General features: G+C 44.9%; 1 protein-coding gene across 7 annotated transcripts in view; it reads left to right on the top strand.

Annotated features, from left to right (window-relative positions):
- The first annotated feature begins 2,890 nt into the window (after positions 1 to 2,890).
- The window catches only part of SNX29 (sorting nexin 29), a 487,403-nt gene continuing 470,718 nt past the window's right edge, over positions 2,891 to 19,575 (top strand). For 2 of the 7 annotated variants that reach the window (XM_075010435.1, XM_075010434.1), the window contains exons 1-2: positions 2,892 to 2,969; positions 14,782 to 14,846. In XM_075010435.1, the coding sequence (XP_074866536.1) occupies positions 2,963 to 2,969; positions 14,782 to 14,846 (72 nt within the window). In that variant the 5' untranslated portion in view covers positions 2,892 to 2,962. Of the gene's footprint in view, positions 2,970 to 14,781; positions 14,847 to 19,575 lie in introns of all 7 variants that reach the window. The other 5 variants (XM_075010432.1, XM_075010436.1, XR_012647696.1 and 2 more) reach the window with 5 other exon arrangements.

Genomic DNA, 19,575 nt, shown 5'->3' with positions numbered 1-19,575 from the left:
AAAATATTTTTGGTAGGGGAGCCAGCTGAAGTAGTTCTCCAGGTGGCAGCAAGCCACTGAAATTTTTTCCCGCCCTTGGAACCCTAACCACATGCAAACCAGGACATGGTCAGCACCAAACAGCAGGCATGTCCTTTTATTAGGCTGGGGGCTACCCACATGATGTGGCTGAGTGCAGTAAGGACCCCAACTGCGTGGCGCCTGTGGGGATGGGGGAGGTACATACAAATGTAAAGCCCTGAGAAGTTTCTCAGCCTCTTATGCAATCATGACCCCCACAACAGCCTTGCTGCCACATGGTGTGGTGGGGCAGCGGCTGGCGCCAGGCTGCACATTAAAAAATAACAAGTGTAGAGGCAGAACCACAAACTCGATGCTGGGGCTATTTGTAACTGGTAGGTGCGCTCACAGCACTAATAGCAAAGAAAGACAGACGTTTCTCAGGCTCTCATACAAACTTGACCCCACAGCCACAGGCTTCCTGGTCCAGATTTGAAATTCGTAGTCTTCCTATGCACTTGGAGAGCAGTGGCCAGAGTGGAGCACGGATAGGCATTGTGGATTACACAGGGGACACCTCTGGAGGTTAATAAATTTGATTTTAAGATGTGGCGCTTTCACACTGGCCTTTAACTGAACTTTGAATTCGAGCTTGATGCTATACCCAGCAGGTACGGACGATATTACGATATCGATATTAGTGCTCCCTAAGTTGAGCTAATGGTATTTGTAGTGAAGACAGTTACATGGTAATATTGAGCTAACTGCTTTAAATTCAAACTTATCTCATGGTGTAGACACATTCTTAGTTACAACTGAAGTCAATGAAGGCTGTTGTTGATCAATGATAATCACCTTTGTACCACTAGAGCATTGTCCATCCAAGGATCAGAGTGAACAAGCAACCATGTGTGAATTAAGACTCATAACACAGGAATCAACCACATCTTAAGATGGGGAAATTGAGAAACTAAAAGGAAAAAGATTAGGAAACTTGCTGAACATCACACTCTATACCTCTGACACATGGGCCACATATGTAGCCATCTAATTACAGATTTAGATGTCTAATTCTAACCTCAGAAGTCTGAAAATTTTGCCCTAGCTATGCATCATGGGGAACCCAAATAACATTGCTGGAGTCTGATGAACAGGGCTCTTTCGCCAGCCAGGTCCAGATTAATGAAGCGATATTAAAGGCTGCAGCCCAGGGCCTTGGGCTAAGAGGTGACCCCTTTAGCCTGGGGCCTTGGGCTGCAGGCATTAAAGACCTTGTGTGCTGTGCCTGGGCTGGCTTTGCTTGGCTGCAGTGGGAAGGCAGTGCTGCCATCCCTCTCCCTTCCTCCTGTCATCGTGATGAACACTGCACCAGGAAGTTGTCCCTGCACCACCCTGATGTGCAGGCTCCACCCCTGCAGCTTCCATTGACAGTGATTTCCATGCAATGGGAATGACAGGGTGTGCCTGCCAGCAAGAACAGGCTTCACAGAACCACCTCTTCTCCCACAACACCAAATGGGAGTGGCCACAGGTAGCTGCTCACATCCTAACCTCCTGTACCTTATTCACTCTCAGATTCTGCACCCATCCTCTCCCACAGCCTTAGTCCCTAACCCCCTCCCACATCACACACCTTGAATCTCCTCCTGTGCCCAAATGCCTGCCCAGACTATTATGAGTGAGGGCTGCACAGGGAAGACTAAACTTACTTCAAGAACTAGGAAAGGGTTAAGCTAGAAAAGTGGCATAAAGCCAATTGGAACGAGGGGAAAAATTCAAACCTGAAATTGAATCACTGTAGCATCTTTCCCTTTATTACACAACAGAAAAATAGAGAAAAGATGGGAAGAAATGAGCTCTTCCAGAACGGATCCCGCGGGCACATCAGAAAGTGGGAATAGGGAGAAGTTTGGGTAGTCACGTAAGATTTATTGTTTTATTTGGAGGCTGGGAAATCACGTCTGAGCTGGTTATTAGCTCCTTTTGTTCTCTCCTGTAACCAAGAATCTGACCTAGGGAAAATCCCTGTGTTTTGCTTTAATTCATTGTTTCTAAAAGCCATTTACGTTTGCAAGATAGTCTTATTTTGGTAATAAAAGTGCTTTTTCTGTGCTAATATGCACAGATTGATCCTTTGTGTCCTGCACATTACCAGAGAGCTCATAGTGCCCTGCAAGGTTTTGGGGGATGCTCTCGATTGAGGGGTTCCGAGTGATTCATTCTGGGAAAGACGACTTGGACACTTGGTGGTGCAGTAACTGATTACTTTCAGGAAAAACTAAACCTTTTCTGTCTCAGGGAACTGCAGAGACAGGCTCTAGCAGTGTTTTATTTGGTTAGCTGTCCCCCCTTACCTGTACTGGACGTGCCAAAGTGGAGACTCAGCTATGACACAGACACTGTGTCCCCAGCCCTCTCCTATACTCCAAATCACTTTACCACAGTCTGCACCGGTTGCACCCCAAATGCCTCAGCCCCAGCCGAACACCAAATGAGACCTGTCACAGGTAAGCACACAGCATGCACCTGCCGGCCTCAACCGGCAGTCCCCTCCCGCTCATTGAGCATCTAATTTTTGGCCCCACTCAGTGCCTAGGGGTCCCCAAAAAATCGAATAACCCCAGTCCTCTGAAGCTGGCCAGCGCGTGGCGCAGACAAGAGCCCACCCTGGAGCTACCCATAGCCACGCCCACAAGGGGCGGGGCCATCATAGCACAAGGTGCCTCCGGCCGGGCTCCTAGTAGCGCCCCAGTCGGCGGTTGGGGAAGCGCACGCGGCGGCCAGGGCATTTTCTGGCGTCGGCCAGGTCCAAGTGTTTATCTTCCGGGTCGGCGGGGCCTTAGTTCCGGGGCGGGGTGTCCGCTGTGTGTGGCCCTGGCCCGGCTTCCCTCTTGGGGCCGTCTCAACGGGAACGGGGTGGGGGTTAGCGGCAGCGCCGGGGGCGCGATCGGACTCCGGCATCATGAGCGGTGAGTGCCCGGCGGAGCTGGACCCCGAGTACCCGCACTCTGTGGTGCAGTGGTGCTGCCTGGTCGGGGATCCTGGCGCAGCCAGTGCCCACCGGCTTGCTGAGGGTGTCGCCCCCCGCGGGGAGCAGGCTGGGGCGCTCGAGGGGTGACCGAGTTCCTGGGCGCTGGGGGTTAGTTTCCCCTCAGTCCCAGAGCCCTGACTGGCGCGTAGCCCCTCTTCTCCTTCGTTTTTATTGTGTAACGCTCAGTAGCATCGCGTGAAATGTCGGACCGTGCGGCGCCGAGCCCCGTGAGACACATACTGCAGACACCTGTCCAGCTGCCTCCTTTGGCCTCGGGGTTGCCTAAGCTGAGCAAAGTGCAGAAAGTGAACCGCAAAAATGCCGTAATATTCTTACTTGACTGGCTGTACTGAGGGGTGTGGGGGGCGGGTAGTAACCAGAGCAGAGCAACTTACTTGCTGATAACATAGGTTTTGTCTAAAGTGAAATCTGTGATCGCTACTCTTGAAATACAGACACCAGTTCTGGACACCTCCCGTTTTTCCTTCTACACGCCATTAACTGCAGAGTATTTAAGGTCAAGTGAGGCAAAATGGTATTCATTGAATCTTAAGACTATAATGAAAGAACTGAACCCTTTTGCATAGGTTTCAGTTCTGCTTGAACTGCGTGTTTATTTCATAAATATTGGGCCTAGGGCAAGGGTCAGCAACCCCCAGCACAGGTGCCAAGAGTGGCACGTGAGCCGATTTTTTACCAGCAGGTGAGGTGGGAGTTCATCCTCACCCCTCCTCCCTGATGCAGCTGGGAGCTTGCTCAAAGCCATGCTGTCTGTGGATTTACAAAAGACCAGCTAATGCTGCCAATCACCCTTTAAATGGTAAAGCTCTGCATCTGAATTTATTTATTAACAAAGCTGTTGTAAGACTGTTAGTAACTTTTAAAAGTATCACCAGAACTTGGATCATATGTAGAAATCAAAAGATCAAATGTAGGCACTCCATCTTGGAAAGGTTGCTGACCCCTGGCCTAGGGCAATGCTGTCCTTGCAGGGAAACTGGGAGAATCAGCATGGAAGCTAACCTTAAAAGTGGAAGGTAGGCTGAGTGTTAGTCAGACAATTTTTAGTACCAGCACCGGTGGTTATTGTAAAAAAAAATAGTTATCTTATATTGGGATGCATAACTGAGTGATATTTTAAATGTAACTTCAAAATGCAAGTTGACACATTTTTCATTTCATTTGAATAGGGTGTCAATTATAAAATTTGTCTTGCAATAAAGTTTGTCGGAGTTGCTTGTAAAACACAAATAGTATGCTGAGGGAAATCCTTCCTGACTCTGAAATTATTGTTGTTTTTTTTCTGTATCATTGAATTTGGTCTTACTACCAAAATTTTTAACCCTCATTGATGAAAAGTATAATTTTGATATTTAAAGTCTTAACTGAGGTAGCTAAACTCCTTGTGGATTCATGAGTGACACAGGCTATAAAAAATAAACTATACAACAAATGAAAGTGAAAGCATCTCAGTAACATTTTCTCTGAGTTTATCTAGCATTTGTATTTAGAAAAGTTATTTAGCAAAATAATTTTGACTAGAAAGCATGATCACAGATCCATTGTAAATATTGTTTGTATTATGTGACACACAGATAATGTTCGAATTTTTCAAAACACAAACAAAACCTTTTCTAAGATATTCATCTTTATTTCAGCTTTTGCCACTAAATAAATTTAAACTTCGAAACTACTGTTTTTAACCTCTAGGGACCTTTATGTGCTTTTTAGTTGTGGCTCTAGTCCTATAGTGAGCTCAGCGTGGTTGCAGGGGACTATCCATGTGCAAGATCATGACCTAGGTTTTTGGGTAGTAGTCTTTGCTGGCTTGAACAAAGGGATTTCCTTTTACAATTAAAAGGAATAGTTGAGATCTGCACAAAATACTTTGAAAGCTTTTTTATTGGCAGCAGTTATGTCAATTTGTTTATGAACTATCCAATCTTTATTTATAGCCTCCATCTATTTTTAATCAAGGGCAAGATATGTATGATACCGGTAGAAGTCTCTCTAAATTGAAATGCGTAGTTATCTGAGACTGGATTGTGCATAAAGCAGCGTTATTAAAGATAGCAGGCCAAATGTTTGAACTGCCTTTATAAGCTTGCAAATCTTGCCAAGATTTATATGCCTTTTCCAGTGAGTTGAAGTAGATAAGAAAGTGAAACATATATTGTTACTCTTTCCTGTAGGGGTCGTGGGAATAAAAATTTGGACCTCACAGAACAGAAAAGAAGGGAAAAGAAAAAAATAGGCATCATAATCGTATTTCTCTTTAGGTACAGAATTAGACAAACTCAACATGATCAATATAAACTATGTCCCTTTTTAAGGATGGGACCTTGTCATTTATAGTTGTACAATAGCATTATACTTTTAGAGTTCATAATATTGTAGAAGGGTTCACCTGACAAATGCATTTGAATTTTTCTCTCCATCTTTTTGTTTTAAGACTAAGATTTTGCACTACTCTTTATATTTAGTGGAAAATCTTAGTCTTAAAACTAAAAGACAAATAGGACAATTTACATGTGTTAAACAAGTCAGTTAAAACTTATGTCCTTAATCATTTTTCTATGATGTTATGAGATCTAAAAGTCTAGTTTCTGTGTGAGAATCAGGAATGGCCTCTGATCACTTTTTTTCAAATTGAAATGCATCATTACAGAAAAGTTAAAAGTGTAATTAGACTGGTAAGTTTGTTACTAAGGCAACAGATTATTAAAACTAACTCTTAGTATTTTGAGATGAAACATTATGGCACTACTTCAAAGGGAGGATGGTAAGTAGGGTGTTGGGTGTCCATTAATGAAGTGCTGCGGTGCATATGCCACACTTCGTTAAGCAAATCTCCCCCCGCACGGCAACTTCGAAGTGTTAACGTTCTAAGTGGTGGCTTGCATTTAGCCACAGCTAAATTTTGAGGAGTAAAGGGACTTCGAAGTACACTGGGCACTTCGAAATACTGGCGGGTTAGCCACGGTTACACGCGAGCCGGCACTTCGAAGTTTAACACTTTGATGTTGGTGGGGGGAGAGTTTGCTTAATGAAGTGCTACATATGCACTGCAGCACTTCATTAATAAACTCCCAACACCCTACTTACCATTCCCCCTTGGAAGTAGGAAGGTAGTGTGGACAAGCCCTATAATATCCTTTAACAGAATGTGGAACTTTGCTTGTATGAAATACTGCCTTATATGTATGTCTGATAGCTATTAATTAAGTCAATAAAGATGTATTGTCTATTGTTTTTGTGTGTAAGATGACAACCCTAACTAATACTTGCCCTAACTATATTTAGCTGTGGGGTTGTCCATAGCAGTTTGGATTTGCCATACACAGCATTAAATAGCTAAAACTGTCAAGGATATTCACATAGATAACTGACTCTCTAAATGTGCTGTCTGTAATTACCAAACTTTGCATATTGGAGTCCGCACACTGTGGAATTTCTTAGGTTATTGTGTGACAGAATCCAGTTTTATTAAAGGAATAGGGAGACTTATTCAGGTGAATTGGAGGCTCTTGAATGATTCACATCAGAGGACCTAACCTATTTTTAGATGTAGAAGTGGTTTGACAAAGTTGACTTTGGCTAAAGTAGGTGTGAATGTTTGTTTCTTGCATTTGAGTGGTCCAAAAATAATTTGTCAGATATTTTAAAGTACTAATTTATTAGGCTAGTAGCAAAAAGTGTAAGATGTTATGGTCTCTAATGCCACACAGCCAAGCTGGATGCTTGCCAGCGGGGGCAAAAAAATACCAAAAACCACCAAGAACAAAAAACCCAGAACACTCTGGGTTTATCCTTTTACATCAGTGTTTCTCACACTAAAAACATTCGCATCCCCCTTTCAAGACTTTGGTTTATTGGCATACACCTTCTCCCAGTGCTTATTTCTTGATTATTAGCAATATATTTTTTACAACATACCCTTTGAAATCCTTTAGAGTACCACCAGTGGTATGTGTACCACACTTTGGCTGTTGCTACACGACCACGCTCCCGTTGGAGTAGCCAAGGTAATGAGGCAGTTCGAAACAGGCTAATGAGGCGCTAACGTGCATATTCAGTGTTTCGTTAGCACAATGATGGCCATGCAAACAGACTTTGCATTGCAGAGTGACAGTGAATATGGGGGCAGCTTTGAAGTAAGTGCCCCATTTTGACATTCCCTTACTCCCAGAGAACTAGATTGGAGTAAGGGAATGTCGAAGTGGGGTGCTTATTTCGAAGCTGCTCCGTCTTCACTGTCAATCTTCAATTAAAAGTCTGCACTTCAAAACTTGCGTGGCCACCAGCATGCCAATGAGGCATTGAATATGCATGTTAGCACCTCATTAGCCTGCTTTGAATTGCCTCATTACCATGGCATCTCCGATGGGAGAGTGATAGTGTAGCAGCAGCCTAAATGCTGTTTTACGGGCATTCATTCATGACAGAACATGAACTTCATGGTCTGGAACCCACTTTGTCAGATGCATCTGATGAAGTGGGTTACAGCCAACATATTTAAGGTGTCACAAGACACCTTGTGTCTGTGTGGTTGGTTGTTTTTGTTGTTTAAATTGAGTGATCAATACATTGAAGTAAGCTTGCTAACAGGTGGCACAATGATGTGTACCGTTTTGATTTCTGTCTACATCAAGGCATTTTTGGTGGAATATCTTAAGGTATTTGACTGGTCAAATCAGAGGTGATTCAGCTGGCTGGTAAAATGATATTATTTAACTGGTCAATTGACTGACTTGGCAAACCTTTTAATATGATTTCAAGATGCTGTAGGTGATGTGGTACAACAGATGTAATGTACTTAGTCTTAATGCCAATAAAGTACTTAACTTGTCACTTACTCAGGATGATTTGATGTGCTTCGGTAGTGCAGCAAAGAAGCATCTTTGACTTTAACTTCCTAAAACTAATCCTGACTTGAGTTACAAGGAAACAAGAACCTGAAGGGTTTAATTTTAAGCTCTGTTTGTGAACCAGAGTCTTTTCTGTAATTGTCCTCATAAAAGAGAGGATGATGACTCAAAAGTAGTAGCATGACCTGAAAAGAATTAGTTGTATTGACAGAGCTAGGTACTAAAGCCTTCTGAAGCATGGCTAATTCAAGGTAACACCACTGATCACTAAATTCAAATACAGTTTTTAAAAGCTGGTTCTTGCTCCTTTTTTGAATTTAATTTTCTTTGCATCTGTAGGTGGGTGCCTTATGATTAGTTAAATGGACACAGTCAATTTAAAATCACATTTGTCTGAATTATTTTAATTACACTGGCTACAAATAGTTTTCAAGATCACTGTAACTTAGAATGCTTAGATGAAATTTTTTTTCACTTGTGTTATCAGTTTCTACTCTTGGGTATTTCTCGTACAATGGAGAGAGGAAAAACACTTTAAAAATAGAAAAGTGCGACTATGAAGCCACCAAAAATGGAAGGCAACGCAGAGGCAGGTGCAGTACCTGAAACTAATTTTAGCTCATTTTTTGAAACTGAGTTCTCTTAAACGGAAAGAGTCTCTTCATGCATTTTAGTTTTTTTTCTTCTTTAAACTTATGTTTTCATGGTCATTTTTAGACTTCTGCATGGACATTTTTAAAAATAATAATCTAAATATAATTAGCTTCCTTCACCCAGTGTGAGATTATTTTTTATATTAAATATATATGGTGTTGCAAGTTTAGTCCTATCTGAATTTACAAAATGAACAGTTTAACCACACAGTTTTAGGACTGGGCATCGCAATAACTTCATCAGTGTATAATATAAACTATGAAATGGAATGCAGTAGATGCCTTCTAATGGGCAGAGGTGGAAAAAAGTACCCAAACAGTTACTCGAGTAAAAGTGCAGCTGTTTTCCCTTCTGGATGCTTGAGTACAATTGAGATGTGAACTCTGTGTGTGCGTGTGTGTGTGCGTGTGTGCGTGCGTGCGCGCGCACCTGCACTCGTGCATTTACACACTTTTTCATCAAGTAGTTTTGCAGAGGGACATTGGTAACTAGTACTTCAAAACCCCCACACAAAAGCAGCTGCACTTTTACCTAAGTAACTTTTTGGTTACTTTTTCCACCTCTGGGAATCAGTATCCCCTTGTGCCTAAGTGCATGTATAGACCACACTGAAGATGCTATATTCAGGGGAGAGTGTAAGGAATAGGGCAGACAATCCCTGCCAAACTGGCTTTATCCTTTCAGATTCACCAAATCAGTAACAAAACAACTTCTTTTATGACATTATAGTTACCAAGGAGCCAAATATGGTCCCCTTTACATATTTCAGCTCTTGGCCCATCAACCTGGCTAATAATGGCTTGGTTGGAGAGCACATCGATGTTTTTTTTTTTTTTTTTTTTTTTTTCCCCTTCTCTTAATCTTTGCTGAGCAGGGGTGGGGAACCTTATTTTGATCAGGGGCCATTGACCTGTAGACAAATGAGTTGGGATGAGAAACAAAAAAAAATCCTTCAAAACCCTCACTGATGTGGTCTGTGACTGTAGAGGGGCCAGGGCTCTGCGGTCTGGGGGGGGAGGGAGGGTGCAGGAGTGGCCTGGGGATGGGTGATCTGGACCGGAATGGGGTGCAGGAGCAGGCTGCAGGTGGGGGATTTGGGCAGAAAGAGTGGGTAGGAGTGGGGATCTGGGAAGGAGGGGTCAGGGTGGGGGTCTGGGAAGGCGAGATGGGGTAGAACAGAGGGCACAGGCAAGGGGTTGGAGTGTGGTCTGGATGGGCGGGCATTGGAGTGCTTGAGGGGTGTGGGGTCTGGGAGGTGGGTGTGCAGCTTGCTTTCTCACCCCTGGACACACCTGGTTCTGCACCCCCTTCCTCTACTCTCAGGCACTGCCTTCCACGGCTCTGATTGGCCAGAATTGCCACCAATCAGAACAGCACCATGAAGTCTCTGGGCAGCGCTGCTGCTCCTCCCCTCCCCTTCACCCTCTGGGAGAACAGCAGCAATTGGCATCAGAGCCCACAGCTGCTTCCGACTCCCCTGCCCTCAGCAGATCTGTGGTCTGAATCCAGCCCCAGCTTGCCTGATCAGGCCCACGAGGCTCAGGCCTCCAAACCTTTTTCCTTGCTGCAGGCTGCCTGCTATGTAGGGGAGCCCCAAGCTTTGGGGTACAGATCCAGACATGTTGTGGTCTGGATCTGGATCACAGGCTGGGAGTTCCCCACACCCGTTGAGTATAAAGTTTTGGGGGCAAAAAGCATACTTCTTAAATGGTCCCATATTATGGGTGCTACTATAGACAATACAGTAAGCCCATGGTAAGCACAATTTTGATTTGCGCTTAACTCACAAATAGAAAAGAGCAGCATCCCGCTCCAGCACCCCAGCTGTGGGAAGCCAGGGAGAAGCTGCTCAGCCATGGCTGTCTGCCCACCCGGCTCCCTCCTCTACCCCCCCAAATATTATGCTTAAAAGAGGCCTGGGATCTTTTTCAGGGGGATAAGGCACCATGCCACATTTATTAAACAATATAGGCAAAGCAGTATATGCTTTCTCTCTTTCTCACACACTCACCCATCCAGCCTGCTGATGTTACAGTTACCAGTCTGTTGCCCACCCTTACCTACTGGCTAGATAGATCAGGAATGGGGGGAGCGGGGTTGAGCCAAGTTCCTTCTGTCAGGACTGGTGCTCCATGTTGTAGCAGGATGGAACCCAAAGACTAAGACAGGACACCACACTTTTTAATAGGGTTTTTCCCTCATACAAGTCCATGGGCTTGTCTATATTTGCCCTGGCTTGGAAAGGGGTGTGGTGATCAGGGCCATGGGAGATTACTAATAAATTCCTGCAGCGAATACATACCACTTCTTTAGGCTAATTTTCCCCCATGGCAACTTCAAAGCATCAGACTTCGAAGTGCTGGCTTGTGTGTAGCCGTGGGCACTCTGAAGTCCCTTTACTCCTCAAAGCGCATACCCGGCACTTTGATGGTTTGAAGTTGCCGCAGGGGAGAATTAGCCTAATGAAGTGGTGCGTTTTCACCGCAGCGCTTCATTAGTAATCTCCTGTCTCCCTGATTACCATCCCCCCTTCGAAGTTGGGGGCAACTGGAAACCCAGCTCATGTGTTTCACTTTATCAGGCTTTACTCAATTACTTAGCATTTCAAACAGCCCAACAGTTTCCAGCATTTCCAGCAGCCCTGGGTGCAAACTCATCTGGGTGTTGCTTTGCATGCTGATGGTCTGAAGGTATGGGTCTCTTGGGAAAGTCCCTTATCCGTTCTTCATCAAAAGGGGGTGCCTGCCTTCAGCTTTGAGGCAGTCAATCTGCCTTATTTTCGTTTGCTCCGAGTCCTAGTCCCCATCTCTGATCCTTTGGGTATTGAAGGTCCTTTCATGTCCATTCTTTCTGTCATTCACACACAGACACAGGCACACATTTACATAACTGCGGCGTGGCAAGTATAAAGAATGTGTGTTACAGATGAACATGTTGCAGAGTAACAGAGAGGGAGCTCTGTTAGTCTGTACTCCAACAAAACAAAGCAGCGGAAATGTAGCACTTTAAAGACTAACAAAATGATTTCTTTGGTTATGAGCTTTCATGGGACAGATCCGCTTTATCAGATCAATCTAATTTCCAATACAGACTGACATTTATAAGTCCAGAGGACCAAAAAAAGAAAAAAAAATTGCAATAAAAACTGACAAATCAAATAGGATTGCAGGAAGGGGGTGAGAGGTGGGGGGGATGTTAATTGTCCTGTCTGAGATAATTATGAGCACCAAAGGCAGGGAAGCAGTCCTTGTAACGCGTGAAGAAATTGACGTCTCTGTTCATGCCATGTGTTAATGTGTCGAATTTGAATATGAACGTTAACTCATAAATCTCTCTCTCTAATCTGTGTTAAATTCTCTATGTTCCAGGACACAAATTCTCAGGTCTTTAACAGAATGGCCCACTCCATTGAAGTGTTCACTGACCGGCTTATGTGTATTGAGTCTGTTGATGTCTGCTCTGTGTCAATTTGTTCTTCGGCGAAGGTTTTGCCCAGTCTGTCCAATGTACATAGTATCAAGGCATTGTTGGCACTTAATAGCATGTATGATGTTGCTGAAAGTGCATGAGAAAGTGCCTTTGATCTTGTAACTAACACGGTTAGGTCCAGTAATGGTATCCCCAGAATAAATATATGGACAAAGTTGGCAGCAGGGTTCGTTGCAAGGAAAAGTTCCAGGATTAGTATTACTGTGGTGTAGCCTGTGACTGCTGGTGAGAATCTTTTATGGGTTAGGAGGTTGCTTATAGGAAAGCCCAGGCCTGTCTCCTAGAGCCTTCTGGAGTGCAGCATCCTGATCCAGAATTGGTTGTAGATTTTTAATGATGAATTGTAGGGGTTTGAGTTGAGGACTATAGATGAAAAAATGTTTGTTACCTAGCAGAAAGTCTTAAGAGTCTATAACAGTACAAAACTACAATACTGTAAGTCTACAGTATCTATTATAGGTCTACACAGACTTGCATGAAATTCGAGTTATGTGAGGGTGCCCAGCAGCACAACCCTTGCACAACTCAGGGGGTCTACTGTAATCTCTCAGTACTATTTGATACCTCTTAGAAACCTTAAAACAATATTCTGGACTTTTTTTTTGTACTCGGAGTTGGGAAACTCCATTAAAAGCAAGTGGTAACTGTGCAAGCAGAGCCTAGCTCTTGGCTTCCTGCTGCTGAGCGGGAGCCTGGAAAGTGGCCAGATGCTTCAGCGCCCAGCTGCAGGCTCCCAGGGCTTGGAGGAGGCGGGAGTGGTCCCGCTCCCCTGATTTATATGAAATTTGAGTTACATGGGGGTTGTGAGGAGTGCAACCCCGGTGTGACTTGAGTAGAACAGTACAGTAAAACCTGTCCTCCAGCTGGGGTAGGTTTGAGATGTATTTGTGCAGGAGTAGTATGCACATGAGAGAGTGCAGTGGCTCTCCAGGTTGATCAGCTCCAAGAAGGAGAGTGAAATATTTTCCATCCCTTAGACTTTTTCCAGTTCGTCAACCCTGTTTGGGCAGTAGGTTTTGCGAGATGGTGAGGGAAATCTTGTCGAAGTAGAATTCTGATACAAAGGTCAGAATTTTATATGAAGCCGAAAGATTTATGGGAGGAGGAGAAACAAGAAGACAAGCGTGGGCACAGAATAGTTTAATTTAAGGTCTAGAACTGGGGCCAGCAATCTTTCCAAGGCAGAGTGCTGACATTTGACCTTTTGACCTCCATGATCTGAGTGCCGGGGCACTTTTTAAAGTGACTAATAGTTCTCCTTACAACAGCTTCGTTAATAGATGAATTAAGATTCAGAGTTTTACCTTTTAGCTGGTGGTTGGTGACATGGCTTTGAACAAGCTCCCAGCTGCATGGGAGAGGAAGGGCAGGGCTAAAATCCTGCTTTGCATGCTGATGCAAATCAGCTTGTGCGTCGCTCTTTGCACCTGTGCCGGGGATTGCTGACCCCTGCTCTACAGTAATAGGATGGGTGAATATCTCTTTGTACTAACTTCCGTTGGTGAAAGAGATGAGTTCTTGAGGTTACACAGAGCTCTTCTTCAGGTCCCCGGAAGCGTAAAGGCTTCTTTCTCTCCTCACAAAAGCTGGTCCGATAAAAGATACAGTAAACCCCGATATACGTGATTGTGACTTGTGCTTAACTTGTGTTAATGGAAGCTGAAATACTGGGGTTCCCAGGATCCAGTGGGAGTGCAGCTCCTCCGCGAGTTCCCCACTCCAGCCCCTGGTTCCCCCAGCTGGGGAAAGCCAGGGAGAAGCTGCTCTGCTGCGGTTGTTTGCCTGCCCATCTCCCCCAGCTGAGAGGCTGACAGGTGTGGTTTCCCTTTTTCTGGGAATGGTGGGGTGCTGGGGACCAGGTGGCAGCTTGGCTGCCAGCTTCCATCTGCTGGGAGGCAGGCTGCTGTCTCATTTTAGGCTCCCCCCGACTTGTGCAATATTTGAGTTATGTGAGGTTGCCCAGGAACACAACCCTCACGTAACTCGTGGATCTACTGTATTACCTCATCCACCTGGTGTCTTTTAACATTCCTGAACCAGTATAGCTACAACACTGCATATAACTCAAGGCCTGACGCTTTAAGAATAGTGGCACACAAGTGAGGGAAGTCCTTTCAAAACCTGAGAGTGGAATAGGTAAGCAATGCATAGTGTCCCATGAAAGCTCATCACCGAATAAATCATTTTGTTAGTCTTTAAAGAGCTACATTTCTGCTGCTTTGTTTTGAATGCATAGTGAATTAGCCTAATTAAGCAGAAAGCTTTGTGCAGCCACAGATGTTTAGAAAAGGTGTTCAGGCAATCAAGGTTTGAAAACTGACACAGCATATTGGAGTTAATTAGATTAAAAGTTAAATGGTGTGTGTGTGGGGGGGGGGGGGGGGCGCTTGCTTGCTTGCTTGCTTGAAGTTTCTATAGAACGTTACCTGATAGTTTTCTCTGTGATCACCACCTATGTTAATGTTTTAAGAACTCTGGAGTAATTTTTTGCTGATTCCACAACAATGAATAACTTAATAAAATCAGACTGATGTTCTAAATTGTTTCTGCATGTTAAATAAAGGGTATCTGGAAAAAAAAAACCAAAACCAAAACCAGAAGTCTGATTCTGGAACCTTTTCATAGAAAAAATTCTGTTGACCTCAGTGGGATGACGAGTACACATGAGGAAAGGTTGCGTGTGTGTGTAGTTCCCCCCCTCCCAGATTTGGGACTAATATATTCTTGTTGAATTTTTAGGATCGCAGAACCATGACACCAAAAGACAATTTCTACTAGAGCGACTATTGGATGCGGTTAAACAGGTAAAAATCAAATACAAGTCTACCCCAATTCTCAAAATCTTTTTGTGTGCGTGTGTGTGCGTGCGCGTAAATGCGGAATTGACATTACTGTCAAGAGCAGCTGTGATATTCCTCTGTGTCCTCTTCCGTAGATGGAGCATGGGAAAACTTACTCTTCTTAAGACATTTTCTCAGGTCTTAACTTCAGTAAGTGGGGAAGAAAGGTGTGTTAGCTGAAGTATTAAAATCCCAGAGCAGACAAGGCAAGTTATGGTTGAGATGAACCCTAACAGTGAGCTTAGCGCTTACCTTTACCATTTAAGATGTTGTTGGAACTACAGTTTGCCTTGTCTGCATATGATTTTAACATCATTCTAGCTACACAGTTAAAATGCCTTCCTCCACCCCATAAATTTATGTTTAACTAAGGCCATGTTTACACTAGCAGATAAGAATAAGGGGACTTCAAAGTAGCCGGGGTCCTTTCGAAAAGGAGCCCCATCTGGATGAGCCACGCGGTAGTGAGCTGTGTCAATTTCGAAGCGCGGCGGCCGCCCACATTCTAATGAGGCGCTGAATATGTATTTCAGCCCTTCATTAGTAAACTTCAAAATGGCTGTTTGCATGGCCATTTTGAAATTTTTGGCTAATGTAGACGTAACCCAAGTGTTATAAAGCCAGAACATGATAGATTTTTAAGGGCTAGAATGTACTGTTGCCCTCACCTCTGATGATAGGACAAGAAGCAGTGGGCATAAATTGCAGCAATGGAGCTTTTTCATTGGACACGAAGAAGAATTTCCTGACTGTCAGGGTAGCTAAGCAATCCAGACTGGGGAAATGCTTGGATGATCTAGATCGACAGCCCAAGCATCTCCCCAGTCTGGATTGCAAAATATTTTCAAAAAGTTATTTAATCCGGTTCATGTGGCTGCCAGCGTGGGGGTAAGAGGGCAGACGGTGGGTGGAGACTCACCTGTGCACACAGTTCCTAGCAACCTGCAAGCCCTCAGCACCCACATAGTCCTGGTTGAAGAAGTGCTGCTTGGTCTGGGAAGCCACATGGGATGCCTCCGTTGCAGTGTGACCTGTGCTGGTTTATGGAGCTGCCTAAGCGTGTGGCACACAAGTGAAGGAAGTCCTTTAAAAACCTGGGAGTGGAATAGGTAAGCAATGCATAGTGTCCCATGAAAGCTCATCACTGAATAAATCGTTTTGTTAGTCTCTAAAGTGCTACATTTCTGCTGCTCTGTTTTGAGTGCATAGTGAATTATTAGCCGGTGGGGTGGGGCTGGTGGGTTTCCCTTTTGTTTATCATGGACATGGGCCGGAGGTCCCAGTATGAGGACGGTGGTGTTATTGTGGGTGGGGGCAGGAGGGATCCCAGTGTGAGGATGTGGATGGTAGCAAGGGTTGGGGAGATATGATCCCAATGTGAAGATATGGATGTTAGTGGCAGGTGAGGGCAGGTGGGATCCCAGTACAAGGGCATGGATGTTAGCAGGGGGGCATCTCCATCTGAGGACATAAGGGTGGCGGGGTGAGGACTCAGTTTCATGTCTTTTGTTGGATCCTGGTTTCTGTCTGGGCTCCTGGACACACTAGCAACTTGTGCAGCATGTACTGTATCACCAACCCCAAGAATTCAAAACTCATGGATCAGCCCCCACAGCCCCTAGAAAAGAGACCGTCTTATTAAAATCACAGAGACAAATACTTTTGGGGGATTTTTTTTGATATCTGGTATTTGAGCATGGGGCCCGTTTACTAGCTTTCTGTCCACACACCATGAGACCTAAAGTCTTCCTCTGAAGGCTAGGATTCTCTTCTAATACCAGGCATCAACAAACAAGCATAATCTACTAAATTAGAGTGATCGCAATTGATAACAGTGCATTGGTTGACTTAATTCTAATAATGTGGCTGGTGCTTTCTAGGAAGAAAAAAGTCTCAATTATCAGGAGGCTTGCAATCAAATCAGGATTGTTGGCATCACTGATGGCAAGTCAGTTTCACAAAATGAGTCAGTAGTTGCACAGCTTATACCTATGGGGGGGATGGCTCTGCACACGCTTCCCCTGGACCACCGAGTCATGCTGGCACTGGCTTGGAAGTAGCATTTGGAAGCCCTTCTAGCCCGTTACGCTGCTGATGGTGGTGATGGAGGTGTCTGGTGTATTAAGTCACCCAGGGACTGTAGTTGATGCTGGAGGAAATTAAGTTGATTTTGTAACACTGGATTTTACCACGTCAAGCATACATGTTCATGCTGGCAAATAAAGTGTGTCTCCATTAGTCAGCTTTGACTTTGTCAGCTATGTACTGTGGGTGCTGCGTTGCATTGTGAGTTTCTATTCCGGTGCCTGATGGGACAAAACTGTGCTGTGTGTGGTTGTGGCTGTGTGTGGTTGTGGGTGTGTGTTGTCAGCATCCAGTGATGCCCTTCTCTCCTCCCCTTCCCTTTGGAAAGCAATGGCAAAAAGTGTTTTTGTGCCCTATTTTATTTTTAATTTTTATATCTGTGCAGTTGCCATTGCAAGGCTAGCATGGAACCTGTACAGCTTAAAACTGTTGAGGGCAATTGTTGTGAGCAATCTCACGCACTGTGCTGCGGTATGTGCAGAGTCTAAGCAGCTGTGAGAGCGATGAAGACTCCAAGGAGGACATGGATAGATACGAAAGTGGGATGCTGAAGTGGACGAATGGGGAGGTGCTGACTGCACTTGATGCTTTATACACAGTGGGGTGCTGGTTCTGGTACTGTGAAACAAGCTGAGACTGGTGGGACTGCATTGTTCTACGGGTATGGGATGATCAGCAGTGGCTACAAAATTTCCTCATGCTTAAGGCCACTTTCTTGGAACTTTGTGAATTGCTTTTCCCTGCCTTGAAGTGCTGCAATACCAAAATGAGACCTGTTCTGAGAGTACAGAAGCGTGCAGCTATGACTGTGTGGAAGCTTGCAATGCCAGACAGCTAAGGGTCAGTGGGCAATCAGTTTGGAGTGGGCAAATCTACAGTGGAGGCTGCTGTGTTCCAGGTAGCCAATATCTTTCTGCTATGAAAGATAGAGACTCTGGGAAATGCGCAGGACATAGTGGATGGTTTTGGAGCAAGGGGATTTTCTTACTCCAGTGTTGTGATGGATGGAACACACAGCTCTATCTTGGCACTGGACCACCTTGCCACAGAGTACATAAACCACAAAGGGTACTTCTCCAAGGTGTGCAGGTGTGGGAGGATCACAAGGTTTGTTTCACTGACATCTAAGTGGGATGGTTGGGGAAAGGCATATTACACATGCATCTGTAGGAACTCAGGTCTGTTTAGAAAGCTGTACAATGGGACTTCCTTCCCAGGCCAGAAAAATCACCAATGGGGACATGGAGATGCCCATAGTGATTCTGGGTGACCCTACTTACCCCTTATTCCCTTGGCTCCTGAAACCATACTCAGGGAGCCTGGACCACAGTCAGGAGCAGTTCAGCTACAGGCTGGGCAACAGCAGAATGGTGGTAGAACGTGCATTTGGCCATTTAAAAGCCAGGTTCAGGAGCCTCCTGACTTGGTTAGACCTCAGCGAAGGCAACGTTCCCCTCATGATGGCAGCTGTTTTGTGCTTCTTAACTTGTGTGAGAGCAAGGGAAAAACTTAATGTGAGGCTGGAGGGCAGAGGCAGATCATCAGGTCAGTAATTATTAGCAGCCAGACACCTGGACAATGAGAGCACATCAAAGGGCACTGCTAATTGGGGAGGCTTTGAAAAATGGCTTTATAATGACCAGACAGCAACATGACAGTCATGACTGTTGCTGTTAAGGAGGTCCCCCCCAAACGATGTGTGCATGCCTGCCCCTCTGCCCACCCCACGGTGCAACACAATCAATAGATGTTGTTTTGAGCTTTAATTGTTTTTATTCAGGGAACACTAAAAGAGTTCATGGCCGGGGCTTTGGAGGTGGGTAAGCAAGGGCATTTTGCCATCTCAGGTGGGGGAGTGTCAGTATTCTGCTCTCACAAATGTCCCTGGGAGTAGACTACAAGGCTGCCCTTGACTTCCTCACTGTATTCTGGGGTGCTGAGGAGGGGAGGTTAGGAAACATGGTGAGGATGGCATGTGGGCTGCAGTGGAGGTCTGTGGTCCTGTACCGGGTGCTACAGGAGTTCTGTGTGCTGCCTCAACAGCTGCAACATCTCCTGGATCTCCAGTTCACATTCTCTGTGCTCTCTCTTTTTTCCTGATCAGCCTATTTCTCCTCCACTGTTGTTCTCCTCCATGCATTTAACTGTTCCCTCTCTGTGCGAGAGGCTTCTGTTTGCTTTATGAACATATATTCCTGCATTCGTTTTCTCCTGCAGCTCTGTGCCAGTCTAACAGCTGGGGCAGCGGGGATGGGAGGGGAGCAGTGGTCAAGGAGCCTGCTGTGAAGCACACTGCAACAAAACATAAGTGAAGGTCAGACTTAAGGATATAAATTTATCTACAGTAAATGTAACAACACATGAAGGAATCTCATGAATGAACTTCTGTGAAAGACAATGGGGATGCATTCCATGCAACAATATATTTTGGGTTTTAAGCATCCTCTGTGCAGCAGGTACTACAGAGAGAGCTTAAGGGACCTGACTGACAAGGTTCGCTTCCAGTCAGGGTAAGGTGCAGATATGGGGCATACGTTCAAGCCTGTGATTGCAAAAGCAGTTTTTGCGGCTGTGCGCACTGCAAGCTCATGGGACAAGAAGGTGCTAG

This window comes from Carettochelys insculpta, chromosome 16, assembly GCF_033958435.1.
Source record: "Carettochelys insculpta isolate YL-2023 chromosome 16, ASM3395843v1, whole genome shotgun sequence".
NCBI classification, from domain to species: domain Eukaryota; kingdom Metazoa; phylum Chordata; order Testudines; family Carettochelyidae; genus Carettochelys; species Carettochelys insculpta.
This window is presented reverse-complemented; position numbering and strand designations above follow the sequence as displayed.